Source organism: Mobula hypostoma, chromosome 1 (genome assembly GCF_963921235.1).
Source record: "Mobula hypostoma chromosome 1, sMobHyp1.1, whole genome shotgun sequence".
NCBI lineage: Eukaryota > Metazoa > Chordata > Chondrichthyes > Myliobatiformes > Myliobatidae > Mobula > Mobula hypostoma.
The window spans coordinates 38,090,972-38,113,240 of record NC_086097.1 but is presented as its reverse complement, the minus strand read 5'-3'; the positions used below and the strand labels follow the sequence as shown (position 1 = coordinate 38,113,240).

The following is a 22,269-nucleotide window of genomic DNA, read 5'->3' as shown; positions in this document are numbered from 1 at the left end:
TGTCTTCTCCTATCATTTTGGATCTCCCCCTCCCCCTCCAACTTTCAAATCCCTTACTCACTCTCCCTTCAGTTAGTCCTGACGAAGGGTCTCGGCCTGAAACGTTGACTGCACCTCTTCCTACAGATGCTGCCTGGCCTGCTGCGTTCACCAGCAACTTTGATGTGTGTTGCTTGAATTTCCAGCATCTGCAGAATTCCTGTTGTTATCAACACCTGTTGATCTTTCTGGATACACACCTGAATTACACACTTAACAGTAATTTCTACTACATCTAAATCACTCATCTGTTTACAATTTCAACCAAGGCACAATTTGGATGTAAGCATTAGTACGACATGGATACAGATACTGCAAATTTTGTCCCTTTCTCAGCTCTGAAAAGTACTTTGCCCAAACAAAATGTACAGCACTTTCTACCAAAATAATTTTATCATTTTGAACTATGTACAGATAAACAAGCAATTGCAGCTAGCGAACGGATGGTATTCATTGCCAAGTCAGCTTCTGAAGCCACTTTTGGACTAGCCAATACGAGTCCTTGACTAATGACAGCTATTATAAAAGACAGTTCACATCAAACCCATCTTATCAGATCCTGCAGCTTCTTTGAATTTACATACAACAGCCAGTATGTGGATGCACTGATTTCATTACCTCTCCCCTCAATACTATAAGACCATAAGACATAGGAGCAGAATTAGGCCATTTGGCCCATTAAGTCTGTAAGATAGGATGTGCAGACTCTACATCACCTCAGCTGCATGGATATTGCATAAACACCAGAGATTCTGCAAATGCTGGAAATCCAGAGCAACACACACAAAATGCTAGAGAAACAAAGCAGGTCAGGCAGCTTCTATGAAAATAAATAAACCGTCGTTTCAAGCTGAGACGCTTCATCAGGACTAGAAAGAAGGGGGAAGATGCCAGAATAGGAAAGGTGAGGGGGGGCGGTCAGGGCTAGAAGGTGATAGGTAAAGCCAGGTAAGTTAGGGAGGTGAGATGAAGAAAGAAACTGGAAGGTGATACATGCAAGAGATAAATAACTGGAGAAGAAAAAAATCTGGCAGGAGAGAAGAGTGCTCCAAGAGTGGAGAAAGGGAAGGAGGATCACCAGGGGGAGGTGATAAGTAGGTAAGCAGAAGAGGTGAGGAGGGGCAGAGTGGGAAAATAAAGAACAGGGAAGGGGAGGGAAAGAAGTTACCAAAATTTGGAGAAATCAACGTTCATGGCATCAAGTTGGAGGCTACCCAAACGGAATATTTAGTGTTCCACCCCCAACCTCATCATTGCAGAAGAGGAGGCCATGGTCCGACATGTCGGAATGGGAAAGGGAATTGGAATTGAAATTGAAATGGCTGGCCACTGGGAAATCCTGCTTTTTGTGATGGACCAAAGGTGATCGACAAAGAGATTCGCAGGTGACTCACTTTTATAAACCTTCCGATTGTCATTGCTATGTCCTGCTGAAGGTGTCGTCCCGAAGTGTCGACTGTACTACTTTCCACAGATGCTGCCTGGCCTGCTGAGTTCCTCCAGCATTTTGTGTGTGTTGCTCGGATTTCCACCATCTGCAGATTTTCTCTCGTTTGTGACTGTCATCGCTGACTTGACTGTCCCTCTTCCTATGCCATTCCCTTATTTCAGTTCCTTAGTCTCTGCCTCATCTGTTCCCAGGACGAGGCTTTCTTTTGCAGGATATCAGAGATGTCCTTCTTCAAAGAACAGGATTCCCCTTCCTACACCATTGATGCTGTCCTCACCCACATCTTCTCCATTTCCTGGACATCTGCGCTTACCCCATCTTCCTGTTGCCTTAACAGGGATAGAGTTCCTCTTGTCCTCATCTACCATCCATGAGCCTCTGCATCCAAAATATCATCTCCGCAAACTCCTCCATCTTCAACAAAGCCCTACCACCAAACACAGCTTTAGCTCCCCCCACCCCTCACTCTCCACTTTCCACAGGGACCGCTCCCTCTGTGATTCCTTTGTCCATTTGTCCCTCCCCAATAATCTCCCTCCTGGCACTTAGCCCTGCAAGCTGAAAAAGTGCTACACCTGCCCATTCACCTCCTCCCTCACCTCCATTCAAGACTCCAAACAGTCCTTCCAAATGAGGCAACACTTCACCTGCAAATCTGCTGAGGTTGTATATTGTATCCAATGTTTCTGATGCAGCTTCCTCTACATTGGTGAGACTCAAGGTAGACTGAGGTTCCACCTTGTTGAGGACCTTTGCTCCAAACGCAAAAAGCAGGATTTCCCAGTAGTGAATCACTTCAATTCCAATTCCCGTTCCAACATGTCAGTTCATAGGCTCCTCTTCTGCCACAATGAGGCAACTCCCAGGTTGGAGGAGCAACACCTTATATTCCATCTAGGTAGCTTCCAACCTGGTGGCATAAACATCAATTTCTCCAACTTCCAGTAATTTCCCCCCCTCCCCCTTCTTCATTTCCCCAATCTGCCCCTCTTCTTTCCTCTTCTCACCTGCCTTTCACCTCACCCTGTTACCCCCCCCCACCTTCCCTTTCTCTCATGGTCCATTCTTCTCTCCCATCCGATTCTTTCTTCTCCAGCCCTTTACCTTTTCCATGTATCACCTCCCAGTTTCTTATTTCATACCCCCTTTCCCACCCACCTGGGTTCACTATCACCTTCGAGCTTGTACTCCTTCCCCTCCTCCACCACCCCCCCCCCACCTTCTTACTCTGACATCCTCTCCCTTCCTTTTCAGTCCCGATGAAGGGTCTCGGCCTGAAACGTTGACTGTTTCTTCAATTCCATGGAATAACTGTTTATTCACAAAGAAGCACAAAGATGATTTTGATGGGATAGTTTGGAGTAGAAGACCATTGAATTGGTTGTGTGTTGGCAGATCCATTGGAAAATCTGTGCGTAATATCATGCAGCATAATTCCAATAGAGTACAGACTCTTCGGCTGACAATGTTGTGCTGACATTGTAACCTACACCAATATAACAATTCCTTCCTGCATAGCCCTCCATTTTTCTTTCATCCATGTACCTATCTAAGAGTCTCTTAAATGTCTCTCATGTATCTGCCTCTATCACCAGCCCTGGTGGCACATTCCATACATCCACGAATCTCTGTATTAAAATAAACTGACATGGCTCCGGTGACGGCAATGTTCACAATGGCAGCTTAAATCAATAGCTTCTCTGGAAAAACGCATATTTTGCCCCGTTAATCCATCAAATATAAGACCTTTCGAAAATATCTGAATTGATAAGGGGGCAAGAATGGGGAGAAAGAATCGAGATTAAAAAAAAGCACCACTGTGGAGCCTATGGAAGCGAGAGGTACAGTGCGCGGCTCTCCTACACGTGCGCGTTGGCAGCGAAGCTGACAATGGGCTTAGTGCAGTCGAAGCGGCAAATTTGATAAGGATTTTGGAAGAGATAAGGGAAGTCCAAAAAGATATAAAGCAGCAACTCAATGATATAAAGTCAGAGCTTGCCAATGTCAATCAGAAAATAGTGGTGGCAGAGACTCGAATTGAGAAGATGGAAGATCACGTGCAAAACGTGAAACAGATACTAAGTAATACGATAAAAATATTAAAACAACAGGAGAGTAAATTGCTTGATCAGGAGGGAAGATCGCGACGGAAAAATAACAGGAGTTATAACGTTCTTGAAGGAGCGGAGGGATTGTTGATGATGGGCTTTGTAGACAAGCTGCTGCAGGAAGCGCTGGAGATTCCTCAGACTACGGAGATTGAAATTGAGAGGGCGTCCCATTTGCTTGTCCAGCGGTCTCCCGGAGACAGAGAAGATAAACCGCGCTCCATTGTACTTAGATTCCTTCGACTCAAGAGCAAGGCGGAGAATCTACAAAGGGCCTGGGGTAAGAAGAGGGTGTTTTGGAATGGGAAGTTAATATTTTTCGATCATGATTGCCCCCCGGCGGTCCTACAGAAATGGAAGGAATATTCCGAAGCAAAACGAATATTAAAGCAAGAAAAGATTAAATTCCAAACCCCATTTTACCAAGAAGGGATGCGACTGTACCAGACGGTGGAGGAGGCGACTACAGACATGAACAACAGAGGACTGTCCATTAGCGTGGTCAAACCAAGGGAAACTCTGGCTGAGCAGTTGTCCTGAGCTGCTTGGGAAATAGTAAGAGAACTGAGAAAGCAGGGGATGGGAACAGGATGAGAGAAAGATTTTAGGAAGAGATTGTCAGTTCTCCGAGGGCAGCCCTCACCTCCTCCAGAAGAGCCATAAGGTTTGGCTAACTTCAAAAGTGCTGATAAACTAAACGGAAGCAAAATTAGACGGTGATATACCTATCTCGAGAAATACGTGTTATAATGTGGATTTTATATTACTCAATTCTTAAAAAATTCATTTATTCATTGCTTTTTCCCCACCTAAATGAGAATATATACATGGGAGGAATACACAGGGAAATCACTTCTGTGTAATAGACATAGTTTTTTTTTATTACTTTTATCGGTACTGCAGCGAGGGCCCTCAACCCACAGGTAGGAGGGGCTATCCCCCACGGCTAGACTTTTCTCCTAGCCCAACCCAGGGTCATCTGGAGACCCCAGCCTTGGAACCACACCTTCCTTACCTTTCTTCTTATTATTCACTTTTCTTGATTCTTATTTGTTCAGGGAGTAGATCGATTAAGTTATATATTCTGCAAATTTCAATGATATACTAACAGATAAATACATTTAGAGAGTAAAACCATATATTTTGGGTATATACCTCAAGAATGGTTGAAAAGAGATAAATATAAATATTTAATGAATGTACTGCTGGTGGCTGGTAAAAAGACCCTTAGCAGGAAATGGTTATCTCAGGAGAGCCCAACTTTAAATGTATGGATGGAAATTACAATGGACATTTATAAAATGGAGAAGATAACAACATCTGTTAATCATAAGTTGGAACAATTTTATTCATACTGGAAAAAAATGGTTTAACTACATAACACCTCAAAGGCCTGATTTTATTCTCACAATCAATATGTTGTAAAAAAAAATCACTCCCTACTCTGTACATAGTTTTCTTCTTTCGATTGTTCTTTCTTTCCTCTTCTTTCTATAGGTGTATACCTCAGATAAACATTATGTGGAGATTTATGACAAATATGATTATATGATATATATGTACAGTATCTGAAATATATCTTACGGAAATGTTTGTTTGATAATGAAACTCAATAAAAAATAAATTACAAAAAAAAACTGACATTACACTATACTTTCCTCCAATCACCTCAAAATTATGCCCTCTCATCTTAGCCATCATTTCTGCCCTGGGAAAGAGGTGTTGGATGTCCGCTTTACTGATGCCTCCTATCATCTTATACACCTCTATCAAGTCACCTCTCAGCCTCCTTCACTCCAAAGATAAAAGCCTTAGCTCACTCAACCTTTCCTCATAATACAAGCTCTTTAATCAGACAGCATCCTGGTAAATCTCTTCTGCGCCCTCTCTAAAGCTTCCATATCCTTCCTGTAATAAAGGTGACCAGAACTGAACACAACACTTTACCAGATTTTTATAGAACTGCAACATGACCTCGTGCCTCTTGAACTCAACCCCCTAACTACTGAAAACCAACACACTATAACGCCTTCTTGGCACCGGAAGCATGCCAACACTTGTGGGCTACCCCCAGCACATCTTGGAGTGTGTTGCTTGTTGATGCAAACAATACATATCACTGAATGTTTCAATGCTTGACGTACATAAAGCTATCTTTAATTGTTAATGTTTTTCAAATTTCCAGCACCTACTCTTTCTTAATTTTGACATGCTCCAGCATATTAGCCTGTTCTACGCTGACTTCACATTTGTCAAGATCTCTCACTGGCGAATACTGAAGCAAAGTACTTAAGGATTTCAAGCACGTTTCCTCTCTTATCCCTGATTGGTCCTACCTTCACTCTAGTCAACCTCCTGTTCTTCCAGTATGTGTAGAATGCTGTAAGGTTTTTCTTAATCCTACTCACCAAAGCCTTTTTCATGTCCCCTTCTAGTTCTCCTACATTCCTTCTTAAGCTCCTTCCTGGCTAATCTATAAATCTCCAGAGCATGTCTGATCCTTGCTTCCTAAACCATAAGTAAGCTTCTTTCTTCAACTTGACAAGATGTTCCACATCCCTTGTCAACCATGACCTTCTTTTCCCTGCCTCAATGGAAGAAATCTATCCAGAAACCAATGCAACGCCCACATTTCCAATGCGTATTTCCTAGAGTACATCGGTTGCCAATTTACGCGCCCAAGTTCCTGCTTAATAGCATTATTTACCTTCCCCCAATTAAATACCTTTCCGTACTGACTGCTCCTACCCCTGTAAAGGTCAGGGAATTATGACGAGTGGGGTCCCACATGGATCTGTTCTGGGACCTCTACTTTTTGTGTTTTTTATTAACAACCTGGATGTGGGGGTAGAGGGGTGGGTTGGCAAGTTTGCAAACGACACAAACATTGGTGGTGTTGTAGATAGTGTAGAGGATTGTCGAGGATTGCAGAGAGACATTGATAGGATGCAGAAGTGGGCTGAGAAGTGGCAGATGGAGTTCAACCCGGAGAAGTGTGAGGTGGTACACTTTGGAAGGACAAACTCCAAGGTAGAGTACAAAGTAAATGGCAGGATACTTGGTAGTGTGGAGGAGCAGAGGGATCTGGGGGTACATGTCCACAGATCCCTGAAAGTTGCCTCACAGGTAGATAGGGTAGTTAAGAAAGCTTATGGGGTGTTAGCTTTCATAAGTTGAGGGATAGAGTTAAGAGTCACGATGTAATGATGCAGCTCTATAAAACTAGTTAGGCCACAATTGGAGTACTGTGTCCAGTTCTGGTTGCCTCACTATAGGAAGGATGCGGGAGCATTGGAAAGGGTACAGAGGAGATTTACCAGGATGCTGCCTGGTTTAGAGAGTATGCATTATGATCAGAGATTAAGGGAGCTAGGGCTTTACTCTTTGGAGAGGAGGAGGATGAGAGGAGACATGACAGAGGTGTACAAGATAATAAGAGAAATAGATAGAGTGGATAGCCAGCGGCTCTTCCCCAGGGCACCACTGCTCAATACAAGAGGACATAGTTTTAAGGTAAGGGGTGGGAAGTTCAAGGGGGATATTAGAGGAAGGTTTTTGACTCAGAGAGTAGTTGGTGCGTGGAATGCACTGCCTGAGTCAGTGGGGGAGGCAGATACACTAGTGAAGTTTAAGAGACTACTAGACAGGTATATGGAGGAATTTAAGGTGGGGGGGTTATATGGGAGGCAGGATTTGAGGGTCGGCACAACATTGTGGGCCGAAGGGCCTACACTGTGCTCTACTGTTCTATGTTCTATCTCCAAAATGCTCTCCCACTGAGAGATCTGTCACATGATCAAGTTTATTGTCTGGAACTAGATCCAGTATGGCCTCTTCTCTAGTTGGCCTGTCTATATATTGTCAGGCATACTTCGACAAACTTAACAAATTCAGCCCCATCTAAGACCTTTGCACTAAGGAGGTCCCAATCAAAGTTAGTGAAGTTGAAGTCAATCATGTTATTTTTACACCTTTCCAAAATCTGCCTTGTGATGTGCTCCTTAATGTCTCTGTTACTTTTGGTGGGGGGGGGGGTGTTCTAGAATAATCCCAGTAGAGTGATTGCTCCTTTCCTGTTTACACTTGCACCCACACTGCTCAGTAGATGATCCATCTATAATGTCCTCTCTTTCTGCAGCTGTGATAGTATCCCTGATTATCAATCCCACTCCCCCACCTCTTTTACCCCCACACACCCATCCGCTTTGAAACATCTACAGCCCGGAACATACAGCAGCCATTACTGCTCTAGTGACAACCAAATCCAGGTCCACGTTTATAGTTCATCATTCTTGTTCCTGACGCCGGTTGCACTAAAGTAAATACATCCAACTGACTGAAATATGCCCTAAACTTCCTTACAGTCTCTCCCAATGTTGCATCTACCTTTACGCCAACTGCTCCATCTCCTGACTCAACACTCTGGTTCCTATTTCCCCTGTCAACCTAGTTTCAATCCACCCCAACAACTCTACCAAACCTGCTCACATGGATACTGGTCCCCTTGAGTTCAGGTGTAACCTGTCCCCTTTTGTAAAGATCATACCTACCCCAATGATCCACAAATCTGAAACCCTGTCTCCTCTACCAGTTCTTCAGCCACATATTCATTTGCCATATCATCCTATTTTTACCTTCACTGGCACATGACACAGGCTGTAATCCAGAGATTACTACCCCAGAGGTCCTGCTTTCTACCTAGTTCATTTTATTCTCTCTTCAGGACCTCATCCCTTTTTCCACCTATGTCATTGGTAGTAACGTGCCTGGACCAGGGTGGCCATATACCATCTGGGAGTCAGAACCTTGCCAAACTTTTCACAGAACTGACATGCCATTTTTTTTTGTTCTAAACATGGAGGAGATGACCATCTCCACTGGGACAACTGTAATCACACAGCAATTGATGAGCAATTTCAGTCAACTTGCACTGAAGTACAACCAGATTCACATAACGAATGGATGCTGCAATGAGAGTGACATTTCCGCCATGCTAATTCAGTTTGACAGAATCAAAGTGTCACTGCTGCTATCGCGGGCTTGCTCCCGTCCTTCAGTGTGGGCTTGCAGTTATTACACCAGGGCTTCCTGAGGCCATGGAGACATCCACAACATATTCCAGTTTGTCATAAAACATCAGATAAAGGACACCAATGGCAAGAATTCTGAGAGCATTTTACTTCCTCTCGTCAGCACATAGCAGTAGCAAACATGTGGCCTTGCAAGGTCAGTAGACTTCCCCAAAGTATAGTGAACCACAGCTCACAGACAAAAGCACACAGAAGACAGTCACCAATATTCAGCAGTAAAGCCATCCTCATGGGAGTCTGGGGCTGAAGAATATTTCAATGGGGATATCTTTAATGAATTACAGATACTTCATCCATTATTAAGGATCAAATAAAAGAACCTTTCCTCCAAAACTGTTGAGTATATGGAAGGCTGCTTGCTATAGACTCTTCTCCCACTCCCTCTCTCGTCCAGCAGTTTGTCCCATGCTCTGTACCATCAGCTGATTCCTCCTATTCCTCCCACAGAGGAATGAACACTAAAACATGTCCAGCTATTCACATAAGTTTTACAGCAAGACTGTTTCTTCAGTTCTGGGTGAACGACTTAAGACAACAATCTGAAAAGCTGCAGATACATACTGAACCAAAGCAAAATTCAGTAGAAATCAACCAGCAAGTAATCTTCAAGTAATCAATTATGCTTTTAAATAGTGCCAGATTGAGTGGTAGACAGGGAAGCTGACTCTACCTTGTTGGGCATGCATGCCTAGCTCTATGAGGGTAATACATGGTATTGTCTGGAGCACTGAGCATGCACATTATACCATGAGCTATTGATTCTTGCAGGTGGCAGTGGCAATGCATGTACTAATGCTTTCTCCAATATCTTTTCCAGTAGGAACAATGCCAAATGTGTGCATGCAACTTGAATGTCATATTGGAATCAAACCTACATCCAGAGTCCCCATCTACGAATATGCAGCAGCTGAATTCTGACATCCAAGTTGGAGAAAGGGCTAAATCATGTATTCCAGTTCGATGTGCTGGGATTCTATCCTTTTCACATTACATTCGTACTTGCAATCTTCAGATAAACATGTACAGGAATACAAATATTTAGAATTTTGTTGTCAGTGTTCAGTTGCAGAATGAATTGAATATGGAAATTAAGAGATATTCAGATAACAAGAAAATCATGGGCTATGGGTTGCTCAGCCTCTGGCGATGATCTTTGAATCATCAATGGGGACAGCAGAGGTTCCGGAGGACTGGAGGGTTGCGGATTATTCAAGAAAGGGAGTAGAGATAGCCCAAGAAATTATAGACCAGTGAGTCTTACTTCAGTGGTTGGTAAGTTGATGGAAAAGATCCTGAGAGGCAGGATTTATGAACATCTGGAGAGGCATAATATGATTAGGAATAGTCAGCATGGCTTTGCGAAAGGCAGGTCGTGCCTTATGAGCCTGATTGTATTTTTTGAGGATGTGACTAAACACATTGATGAAAGTAGAGCAATAGACGTAGTGTATATGGACGCAAACACGAGGAAATCTGCAGATGCTGGAAATTCAAGCAACACACATAAAATGCTGGTGGAACGCAGCAGGCCAGACAGCATCCATAGGAAGAAGCACAGTCGACGTTTCAGACCGAGATCCTTCAACAGGACTAACTGAAAGAAGGGATAGTAGATTTGAAAGTGGGAGGGGGAGGGGGAGATCCAAAATGATAGGAGAAGACAGGAAGGGGAGGGATAGAGCTAAGAGCTGGAAAGTTGATTGGCCAAAGGGATACAAGGCTGGAGAAGGGAGAGGATCATGGGACGGGAGGCCTAGGGAGAAAGAAAGGGGGAGGGGAGCGCCAGAGGAAGATGGAAAGCAGGCAAGGAGTAATTGTGAGAGGGACAGAGAGAGGGGAAAAAAGGAAAAAATAAAAAACAACAAATAAATAAATAAATAAGGGATGGGGTAAGAATGGGAGGAGGGGCATTAACGGAAGTTAGAGAAGTCAATGTTCATGCCATCAGCTTGGAGGCTACCCAGACGGAATATAAGTATACATGGATTTCAGCAAGGCATTTGACAAGGTACCCCATGTAAGGTTTATTGAGAAAGTAAGGAGGCATGGGATCCAAGGGGACATTGCTTTGTGGATCTGGAACTGGCTTGCCCACAGAAGGCAAAGAGTGGTTGTAGATGAGTCATATTCTGCATAGAGATTGGTCACCAGTGGGGTGCCTCAGGGATTTGTTCTGGAACCCCTACTCTTCGTGATTTTTATAAATGACCTGGATGAGGAAGTGGAGGGATGGGTTAGTAAATTTGCTGATGACACAAAGGTTGGAGGTGTTGTGGATAATGTGGAGGGCTGTCAGAGGTTACAGCGAGACATTGATAGGATGCAAAACTGGGCTGAGCAGTGGCAGATGGAGTTCAACCCAGATAAGTATGAGATGGTTCATTTTGGTAGGTCAAATATGATGGCAGAATATAGTATTAATGGTAAGACTCTTGGCGGTGTGGAGGATCAGAGGGATCTTGGGGTCCGAGTCCATAAGACACTCAAAGCTGTTGTGCAGGTTGACTCCGTGGTTAAGAAAGCATATGGTGCACTGGCCTTCATCAATCGTGGGACTGAGTTTAGGAGTCGAGAAGTAATCTTGCAGCTATATAGGACCCTGGTCAGACTCCACTTGGAGTACTGTGCTCAGTTCTGGTTGCCTCACTAAAAGAAGAATGTGGAAACTACAGAAAGGGTGCAGAGGAGATTTATAAGGATGTTGCCTGTATTGGGGAGCATGCCTTATGAGAATAGGTTGAGTGAGCTTGGCCTTTTCTCCTTGGAGTAATAGAGGATGAGAGGTGACCTGATAGAGGTGTATAAGATGAGAGGCGTTGATCATGTGGATCGTCAGAGGCTTTTTCCCAGGGCTGAAATGGCTAACATGAGAGGGCACAGTGTTAAGGTGCTTGGAAGTAAATACAGAGGAGATGTCAGGGGTAAGTTTTTTTTTTAAAAACGCAGAGTGTGGTGACTGCGTGGAATGGACTGCCGGCGACGGTGGTGGAGGTGGATACGATAGGGTCTTTTAAAAGACTCCTGGACAGGTACGTGGAGCTCAGAAAAATAGAGGGCAACCCTAGGTAATTTCTCAGGTAGGGACATGTTCGGCACAGCTTTGTGGGCCGAAGGGCCTGTATTGTGCTGTAGGTTTTCTACGTTTCTATGGGAATCTGCCCTCACTTGGCCTGCAGGACAAGCTGTGATTTAATTGAATGGCTTTAGGGACTCCTGCTTCGAGTTTTAGGATTTAATGTTGGCCGCTGCCTGCTTTCAGTAGGGAGGAGTACCAGTCTGTTGGTCTTCTGGCTGATTTTGATCAACAGCAGAATCAAGGCCCTGACGTTAGTGACCCTAGTCTATTTTCAGGCTCCTTTGCCTTTCAGCAGCAGTCCATTTGGATTCATGTCTACAGCAGTGGCTCATTTCAAAGTTCCAAGTTTAAAGTACATTTAGTATCTATACTATATACAACATTGAGATTCATCGCCTCACAGGCAGCCAGAAAACAAAGAAACCTAATAGAGCCCATTGAAAAACAGAAGCTTGTCATATACCCAGTGTGTAGAAAAAAAAATTGTGCAAACAATTAAAGTAAGCAAGTTACATCTAGCGCGGAGATGAGTTAACCTTACAAGCAGTGAGCGAGCTGAACACTGGCCGTCCCTCTCCACCGACCCAACACCCTGACCTTTCCAATCTGGCTCAATGCTTAAATCAGCCGAACAGCGGGTCTGCTCTTCACACTTAGCTCCAGGCCCTGCCACTTCAATATACTCTTGGACCTGGGACCCACTGCCTCTACCTGGCCCATAGCTGACCTTTCTAATCTGGCCCGGCACTTAAATTGGTCCAATATCACTTGTTCCTCGCTCTCAGGCCCAGGCCTCGCTGCCCTGACTCCGTCTCGCCTCAGTTCTGCCACTTCAAATTGCCTCCAAAGTCCACTCCGTGGCCAAACATTGGCTCATTCCCCGCTTTCAGGCTCAGGCCCCGCTGCCTTGATTCCACCTGTACATGCCATGACACAACCTTCTTGCACCTTTGAAACTTCAGTTCACACCACAAAAATGCCAGTGTGTAAATGTGGCTGAAAGCTCAAATCTGAAAAGGAAAATACAAGCTACTGATTGCAATTATTGTTTTTGAAAAAAAATGTGATTAATAAAGTAATTAGTAGTTTAGTCTGATACCAGCAAGTCGTTGCTATGGTTCACCTGCGCCATCTTAAACCAAAGCTACAGTTCTGGTTGTCTGCATTGTCAAACAGACAGTCCTGAACTCCAGGCAGGCAGAAACCATACAAATAACCTTAAGCTGTCACTAGGCGGTGTTCCCAAATGATAGGGCTGCATACATGCTACTTTCTCTTTGCTTTCCTTGAATAGTTCTGTAAATATGATTTCTGAATGTCAGAAATAGTCATTTGACATGTCAAGGTACCTTGGCCTAACCAGTTGTTCTTTTGTTCTTTATTGTTCTTTTTAAATCTTAAGTGAGAGAAAATACAAGCTGGATTTTACAGTCTGCAGTCAGCTAGATCATAGGTCTTCTCTTGTCGTGGTGGAGAGGCACGATAGAAAATACAAGCTGGATTTTACAGTCTGCAGTCAGCTAGATCACGGGTCTTCTCTTGTCGTGGTGGAGAGGCACGATAGAAAGTACAAGTTGGACTTTACTCTCATGGCTCTTCTCTGAGGTTCATCACCTCGTTGTGATGGAGAGGCGTGTGAGTTTCTGAGATCCCGAGAGTGATGCCATACGGAGTTTAAACATTTGGCACTTAGTTCCTGGTAAGGTCACCTATGGCAGTAAGGTCAGGGGGATGGTTCCAGACAGACAGCAATCCAGCCAAGACCTAAATGGTGGAGCTGGCAGAAGATGATGACACATCACCACGGCAATGAAGACAGAGGAAGGGTCCCCAGTCATCTTGCATGCCATGCCACCGGACCCTGATCCTGATCTGTCAAGTAGCGCAAGTTGGCTGCCCCTGCACCAGACTCCTCACATTAAAAAAAAGTCACGCACAGATATATGTGAACCCACACTAATATCCTGGATTACGTCTCGTGGTGATTAGGAAGTGGCAAAGGGGGTAGGACTGTGAGGTCCGGACAAGCCCAAGACCCGTGGTATGAGGTTTACAAAGATCAACTAGAGGAGAAGGTTGGTTACTCTTATCCACACTGCACCAGAATATATGGATCCCAGGTCTTCTACAGTCCATACTGGACCCTCCAACAGACAACCCCCTAGGGGTTTGATTTGAGTGTCTGCACCTCTACTGCTGAATTATTGGTGAACTATCAGCTCAAAGCCAATCTCTTCACAAATCCCATATCCCCCAAACTAATTGAAAAGACTCGGGCTGCAGAAATTCTTTCTCACAGTAGTCTGGAACAGCTAACCCTCTACCTTCATACTCTTCTGAACTGACCAGGCAGAGGGAATATTGTACCAAGTGAAAAACAACTGAGCTGATGTATGTGCTTTATGCCGAGTACACTCTTTGTCTATGTGGAAAAGGGCAGAAATACATTATACTGCAACTTTGCACTATGGTCCCACTGAAAGCATGTTCCCACCTCTTCAGTACACTCCCATGTTACTTTCCCGTGTCTGCCTGGGAGTGACCCAAAGTGCAGCTGTGGACACCACAGAGAGAATCCCTGCATTAGATGATGTGAGAAGGGGCCGTGACAGGCTGTCCATTGTGGAGGATGAGAGGTGTATAAGATGATGAGGGGCATTGATCGTGTGGATAGTCAGAGGCTTTTTCCCAGGGCTGAAATGGCCAACACAAGGCAGCATAGTTTTAAGGTGCTTGGAAATATGAGAAGATGTCAGGGGTAAGTTTTTCACACAGAGTGGTGGGTGCATGGAATGCACTGCCAGCGGCGGTGGTAGAGGTGGATACAATAGGGTCTTTTAAGAGCCTCTTAGATAGGTACATGGAGCTTAGAAAAATAGAGGGCTATGCGCTAGGGAAATTCTAGGCAGTCTCTAGAGTAGATTACATGGTCAGCACATTATGGGCCGAAGGGCCTGTAATGTGCTGTAGATTTCTATGTTCTATGACAGCCAGTACCATATTTCCTATGGCAGAAATATCTAATATGAGAGAGCATAATTTTAAAATGACTGGAGGAAAATATAGGTGGGGTGTCAGAAGTAGTGTGTGTTTTTTTTACACAGAGATTAGTGGGCCTATGGAACATGCTGCCAGAGGTGGTGGTAGAGGGAGAAACATTAGGGCCATTTAACAGACTCTTAGATAGGAACATGGATGATAGAAAAATGGAGGGTTATGTAGGAGGGAAGTGTTAGATTTAGTTTGAAGTAGGTTAAAAGGTTGGCACAACATCATGGGCTGAATGATCCGCACTGTGCCGTTCTATGTTCTATAAGGTCTATTCCTGCTTCTACACTACCATTGTTTCTAAACTACTGTTCCTTTTCAGCAGGGAGAATCACTGGGCTGATGTGGTTTGCCAGTTGCTTTTTCAGTATTTGTGGGCAGACCAAGTTTTGGCTCCACCCACATGGAGTTAACATGGAGGATTTCACTGCTGGGCCCTGTACTGCTGATTTTGGGGTAGATGAACCATATAGGGTAAATGTAATTTCCTCTTGATGTCTGCAGAGAACATTACCAATTCACTACTGACTACAAGTTGTAGGCCAAACTGCCCTGTGGAACCAGGGTTGGGCATTTGTGAAATGGCTGGTCACCCTACCGGTCAGGTTCTAAAAATAATACAACTGACATTAACTATAAAGGCAACAACTATTGTGAATTTTGAAAAATATCTATTTCAGAACAAACAGCCCCAAGGAGAAAATGTCCCCTTTTCACTCATCCCCTCAACACACACATCATTTCTGACCAACTTAATAAAACAGACTGAACCAATGGACCTAAAAAATTCCAGGTTCTTCAAAGTTTTAACTGGTAGAGTTACACGTACAAAATGCTGGAGGAACTCAGCTGGTCAGGCAGCATCTATGGAAATGAATAAGCAGTCAACCTTTCAGGCTGAGACCCTTCTTCAGGACAGGAAAGGAAGGGGGAAGACCGAAAAAGAAAATGGAGGGGGGAGGGGAAGGATGATGGCTAGAAGGTGTTAGGTGAAGCCAGGTGGGTTGGAAAGGTCAAGGGCTGGAAAAGGAGGAATCTGATAGGAGAGGACAGTGCACCACAGAAGAAAGGGAAGGAGGGGAGGACCCAGGGGAGGTGAGAAGAGGTAAGAGGCCAGAATGGGGAATAGAAAATGAGGGGAGGGTGAGAGACTTTTCTTTAAACCAGAAGGAGAAAATTGATATTCATGTCATCGGGTTGGAGGCTACCCAGACAGAATATAAAGTGTTGCTCCTCCACCCTGAGGATGGCCTCATCTTGGCGCATGTTGGAACGGGATTGGGCATGAGAATTAAAATGCTTGGCCACCAGGAAGTTCTGCTTTTGTCGGATGGAGCGAAGGTGCTGCTACATGAAAAACAAAGATACTTCACTTCTGCTTTAGAGCCAGAGAGTGATGCTTTTGCAGAAGCCACTAACAAACTATCAACATTAATGGAAAGAATACCAAGAAAGGTTGATTTGACCAAAATAGTTAAAATGCTTAAAAGGAATTTTCACTTTGTGAGAGATGGGAAAAGAACAGGGAACAGTTAAAATGAAGAACCCCATTTCCTTCCAATCCCCTGTTAATGTTGATGTTGCTGATGAGACTACAGGGAGTAACTAATTAATAAATGCAAATCATGCAACTGTTGCAAAATCCAGCCATATACGAGGCATGAGAGTAATGCTGAGGCCTGTGTTTTGGTAAGACCTTTTCTACCGCAGGCTCTTAACCCTGAACCGGCTGCTAGGTTAGGGGTTTCAACCTGGGGTCCATGGACCCCTTACTTAATGGTATTGGTCTATAGCATAAAAAAAGTTGGGAAACCCTGTGCTAGATCATCTCCTCACCTTCTGCATTCCGATTGGTATACCAGCCATTTTATGTTTTCCCAAGTTGCTGACTTTAGAACTGACACCATTATCAGTGCCTATGTCCTGGCTATATAATTGGCCATAAATTGGGTGGAAGCTAGGAGAACTGATACACAAATTACCCATTTGCAAAGTAAGCAATAAAGTCACCATATCTTACTGTTTCACAAAGGGCAGAAATGCTAATGCATCAAACAGGTGTGCTACGTGGTTACAGAAGAGCTGTTCCCAGAAATGGAGGTTATGATCTAGGTCTACTGTAGGCCATGGTAAGAGTATTCACTATTCAGGGATCTGGTACGGTAAGGGGCATTGCTGAATGATTAAGTAGCATTGGGTTTACCTCAATGGGGCTCCATTCCATTGCTACTATGTAAAAAAAAAACTAATTTCCCATATTTCTCCCAGTGCAACTAACCTCACGAAGTTACAGGAGGCAAGCAAACCATATGCCTTCCTTATCAATGTGTTCCAATATTCAGAGAACTACATACCTGTAGCCTAAGGTCTCTCTATTCAACACCATTCACTGTACATGTCCTGCCCTGGTTCAACTTCCCAGAAGGTGTGACTTTTTATTTGCCAGAGTTAGATTCCATCTCCAACTCCCTTGTCCACTTTCCCAGTTGATTTATACCCTGCTATAACATTGGATAACTTTCTTCACTGTCCACTATACCAACAATTTTGGTGTCATTTGCAAGCCTACCAAAAATGTCTACATTCTCATATATTTAATTTCTCATATTTTCTTTAGCCAGAGGGTAGTGAATCTGTGAAATTCATTGCCACAGACAGCTGTGGAGGCTGTCATTGGGTTTATTTAAGATGGAGGCTGATAGGATCTTGATTAGTAAGGGCCTTACAGAGAGAAGGCAGGAGAATGGGGCTGAGAAAGATAATAAATCAGCCACAATGGAATAGCAGAGCAGACTTGATGGGCCAAATAGCCTAATTCTGCTCTTATGTCTTATGGTCTTAATAAAATTCTTAGAAAGTTGCTTTTGTCAGCAAAACCAGCCATTGTTGCCCAAGAGATGAATTTGAAAAAAGCTTTCTTTTTGAACTGTTGCAGTTCATTCAATGGAGATATCTTTGGTAGGAGTTCCAGGAAAGATTCCTTCAGATTCTAGTTCTTTGTCAAGTTTTTAAAATCCTGTGTGTGACAGATGTAACTCTGAGGTGGCCTCTCTGACACATACGTTTTGGTCTTGCCCTCTTTTAGATAAATATTGGAAAGACATTTTTGATATTATTTCAACAGTTTTGCATATTAATTTAAAACCTCACCCTATTACTGCAATTTTTGGATTACCAGTGACAGATGTTGGTCATTTATCCGTTTCAGCTTGCCTTTTGATTGCATTTGTTACACTAATAGCTAAAAGATCCATCTTACTTAAGTGGAAAGATTCTGATCCCCCCACTACTTTTCAATGGTTTTCTCAAACTATACTATGTTTAAACCTGGAAAAAATTAGGAGTGGTATGGTTGATTCTTCAGTTAAATTTGAAGAAACCTGGAGACCATTTATTCAACATTTTCATATGATACAAGTTGTCCCTTTCAGAACCCTTTTTTTAAAATAATCTTTTGTTTATCTATAGAGGAGCAGAGTTAATGACAAATAATGTTTTTATCCCAGGGAATAGGACAGCCCAGTCTTTGTTTTGTTTTGTTTTAGTTTCTTTATAAAACTCTTTTTCATGTTCAATTACTCAGAGATTGGGAGGCTTGAATTATATATTTTACTCGAATTATGTTTGTATATGTTAACCATTATCAATGTTATACCCATCTCTTTGTATCATTAGTATTGTTATGTATATTAATCTGAAATTTAATAAAAAGATTGAAAAAGAAGTTTTGGTAGACACTTTACCTTTACGTTCACAAAGTATAGTGGGAATTGGAGTTGCTTCTTATCTCTTCTCAAAGCTTCTAGCTCAATCTTTCAATGAGCATTTCAATGAACCTTTCCAAGGAGACACGACTCTTTGAGCCTGTTGTACTATACAGCAAAATTATTTGATTTTTGCTCTTTGCTTTCATGTTTGATTGCCATGAGTCACATGGGTTCAAAAATCTATTGATCTTGAAAATCTCAATGACTAAGCTTACGCACAGAATCCCAAAGGTTCACAGCCTTTGAGTAGAGAATATTGCTGGCAACTTGTACCATTGTTACATCCTTTGATTCCAGACTCTTCTACCAAAGAAACACTATCATGTCTTCTACAGATATTTAATTTTATTAAGGTAATTCTTCTAAACTCCAAAGATTAAAGATTATCTTTATTTGTCACATTGTCACATGTACATTGAAATATACAGTGAAATGCATTGTTTACCAGCAACAACCAACACAGTCTTTGAGGATTGTGGGAGGCGGCAGCCCACAAGTGTTGCCATGTTTCTGGTGCCACCAAAGCATACCACAACTCCTGTAAAAATGTTGTTCCCTTTTCCTCTTTGCCTCTGCTGCATCTGTTCCCAAGGATGTGGTTTTCCTTTCCAGGACATCAGAGATGACTTCCTTCTTCAAAGAACGGGGTTTCCTTCCTCCACTACTGATGCCGCCCTCACCCGCATCGCCTCCATTTCACGAACCTCCATGCTCACCCCATCTTCCTGCTGCCTTAACAATGATAGAGTTCCTCTTGTCCTTACCTATTAACCCATGATCCTCCACATCCAACACATAATCCTCCGCAACTTCTGCCATCTCCAAAGGGATCTTACAACAACCATATCTTTAACTCCCCCCACCCACCCTGATCCGTCCGTGATTCACTTGTCCACTTGTCCCTCCCCATTGATCTCCCTCCTGGCACTTATCCCTGCAAGCCGCCTCAGTGCTACACCTGCCCATTCACCTCCTCCATCTCCTCCATTCAGGGCCCCAAAGAGTCCTTTCGACACTTCACCTGCGAATCTGCTGGGTTCGTCTATTGTGTCTGGTACTCTCGATGCAGGTAAGATGTGTCGTAAATTGGGGGACGGCTTTGTCAAGCACCTCTGCTCCATCCGCAACAAGGGGATCTTCCCAGTGAACAAACATTAGAATTCCAAATCCCATTCCCGTACCGACATGTCAGTCCGTGGCCTCCTCTTGGGCCAAGATGAGGCCACCCTCAGGGTGGAGAAGCAATGTCTTATATTCATCTGGGTAGCCTCCAACCAGATGGCATGAATATCGATTTCTCCTTCTGGTAAAATAAGTTCCCTCCCCTTCCCCTCTTCTTTTACTCCCCACTCTGCCCTTTTACCTCTTCTCACCTGCCTATCACTTTCCCCTGGCTCCCTTCCTCCTTTCCTTTCTCCACTAGCCCATTCTCCTATCAGATTCCTTCCACTCCAGCCCTTAACCTTTCCCACCACTTAGCTTCACCTATCACCTTACGGCTAACCTACTTCCCCTCCCACCTTTTTATTCTGGTGTTTTCCCATTCCTTTCCAGTTCTCCAGTCTCGGCCCGAAACGTCGACTGTTTTTTTCTCATTTCCATTGACGCTGCGTTACCTGCTGAGCTCCTCCAGTATTTTGTGTGCGTCAACTGACTAACCCCAATGGCTTTGGAATGTGGGAGGAAACTGGAGCGCCCAAACGAAACCCACGTGGTCACGAGGGAAACGTACAAACTGCTTACAGACAGCAGCAGGAATCGAACTCTGACAGGTGATTGCTGCCACTGTAAACGATTGCGGTAACCGCTATGCCACAGTGCCACCCATTATTCAAACAACTTGGTCCTATTATACTCAACCTTCCAATCAGAGGCCATCCCAGCAATCAACCCTTTCAGCTTCTGTCACAATACCTCAAATTTCTTCTTCTAAAAACAAAAAACAGCACCCAGTGCTGCGGGTGTGGCCTTAGCCAGTACCTACGTTTGTGGTAAGATTTCCCATTCTGGTACTTCAGTCTGAAATCTGTAGCAAACTCTTTAAGAATCAGTGGAGAAAGCAGAACGTAGCAAGAAACCCTGGCCCGTCCTGCTGATCCATGTCTAAAATTAGGAATGCCGACTAGTCACATTCGAAGATGCAAAAGGTTTCTCATACGTTAAACCAAGGCTCAGCTGTCTTCTTTGCATCAAATTACAACCCTAGGGTATTGCATTTCTTTGCTCAAGGTCAAATAAATTCAATATTTTCCTTCAATATAAATGAACTCTAATCTCAAACAGATTTTAAATAAAAACATAGTTCTGCGGTCACTCAAGGAACAACCGCAGCATCTACTTTTGCATGCTATGAACCTTTCTTGAACAAGTTCCAGGATAATTCCAGCACCCAAGACAGCAACCATTAACAGCCACTGCATTTAACTAACTACATATATGCACATTCTCCACTGCGCTGCAGCATCGCCAAACATATAACTGTACCAGTAATTTCATATTTATTTTTTTCTCCAAATAATAAGTGAATCAAGCATATACAAACCAAATGTAGCCATTGTGAATTCATTCAGCTGAATAGAATTCTAAACAAAGAGTCAGACTTTCTACTTCCTGCTGGGATGTGAAACGATGTAAACAGCCTTTGCCTGCTTAATGAGAGGAGCCAGCTCTTGTCGAATTACATCTACTGCCTTATTACCATAATACCCTCAAAGCACTCCTCCTGCTTCAGATTTCTGTGTATTTCCATGTCATTAAAAGCTTCAATTGCACTCAAAATATCAAATATTATTTTCCACTTCCATTATAATGTCACTTTCACATGTACGGAATATGAAACTATTCTTTCATATTCTTTATATGAAAAAGAACAGAGTCGTTGCAAAGAACTCCAAGATATTATTCATCGAAATAAAAACCTCAAATTTTAAGCCCTTTCTCAAATGAAGTAAGTGTAGCATCCACTCTCAAGAATGACATCAGGATCCCAGTGATATGTGGGAATGGCTTATCTTTTTTTATATATTAAAGTTTGTGACGTCATCATTTTGTTAAGCACTGCACCCTCTTTCAAGAAAGATTCTTTCCACAGTACACCTGATAATGCAGATTGTTTGCAGAATAAGTATCTTTATTTGCTAAACTTATGACTTGACAGATTTTCTCATTGAATCTGCAAGCCCATTCAAACAAGTAGGAAAACCTGTGTTTACAATTTAGGATTTATTCGAATTTTGAAATTTTGACTTTTACAAACAAAATCTATGCCTCCAGCATTGCTCAAAATTAATACTTTACTGAGGGGGAAGAAGACAGCTTGTACCATATAAAGAAACCACAATCAAAATTTAAAGGAAAAACTACTGTTCCATGCATATATAATAGTATTCATAATTAAGTGGCAATGGTTTTTATACATTGACAAAAGGAGGACACAGTCATTTTACGAATGTGTTTTTTGAAACACTGTTCTGAAACATAATAATTCAAGTAAATATACTATGATGCTGCAGCACTTAACACACAGTATATTAATCCTTAAAGGATTTTAACTATATTTTGAACTCCTGGACAGTTGCAAGATGGGAGGGGTATTTTGCAGATTTATCCTATTTTGAAAAATGTGACAAGTAAGGTGGTTAAGCATGGAAAATGCTCGAAGGCTTCGGATCATAAAAAGCAACTCGTTAGT

The 22,269-nt window shown here is 43.0% G+C and overlaps 1 protein-coding gene across 4 annotated transcripts in view; it reads right to left on the bottom strand.

The window, feature by feature from the left end:
* rtn1a (reticulon 1a) overlaps positions 1–22,269 on the bottom strand; it is a 217,040-nt gene that overhangs the window by 62,289 nt on the left and 132,482 nt on the right. The window contains exon 1 of one of the 4 annotated variants that reach the window (XM_063046801.1): positions 21,121–21,148. The exons of the other annotated variants lie outside the window; for them this stretch is intronic. Coding sequence (XP_062902871.1) covers positions 21,121–21,133 — 13 coding nt within the window. The 5' untranslated portion in view covers positions 21,134–21,148. Of the gene's footprint in view, positions 1–21,120; positions 21,149–22,269 lie in introns of those variants that run through there. 4 annotated transcript variants of the gene reach the window in all.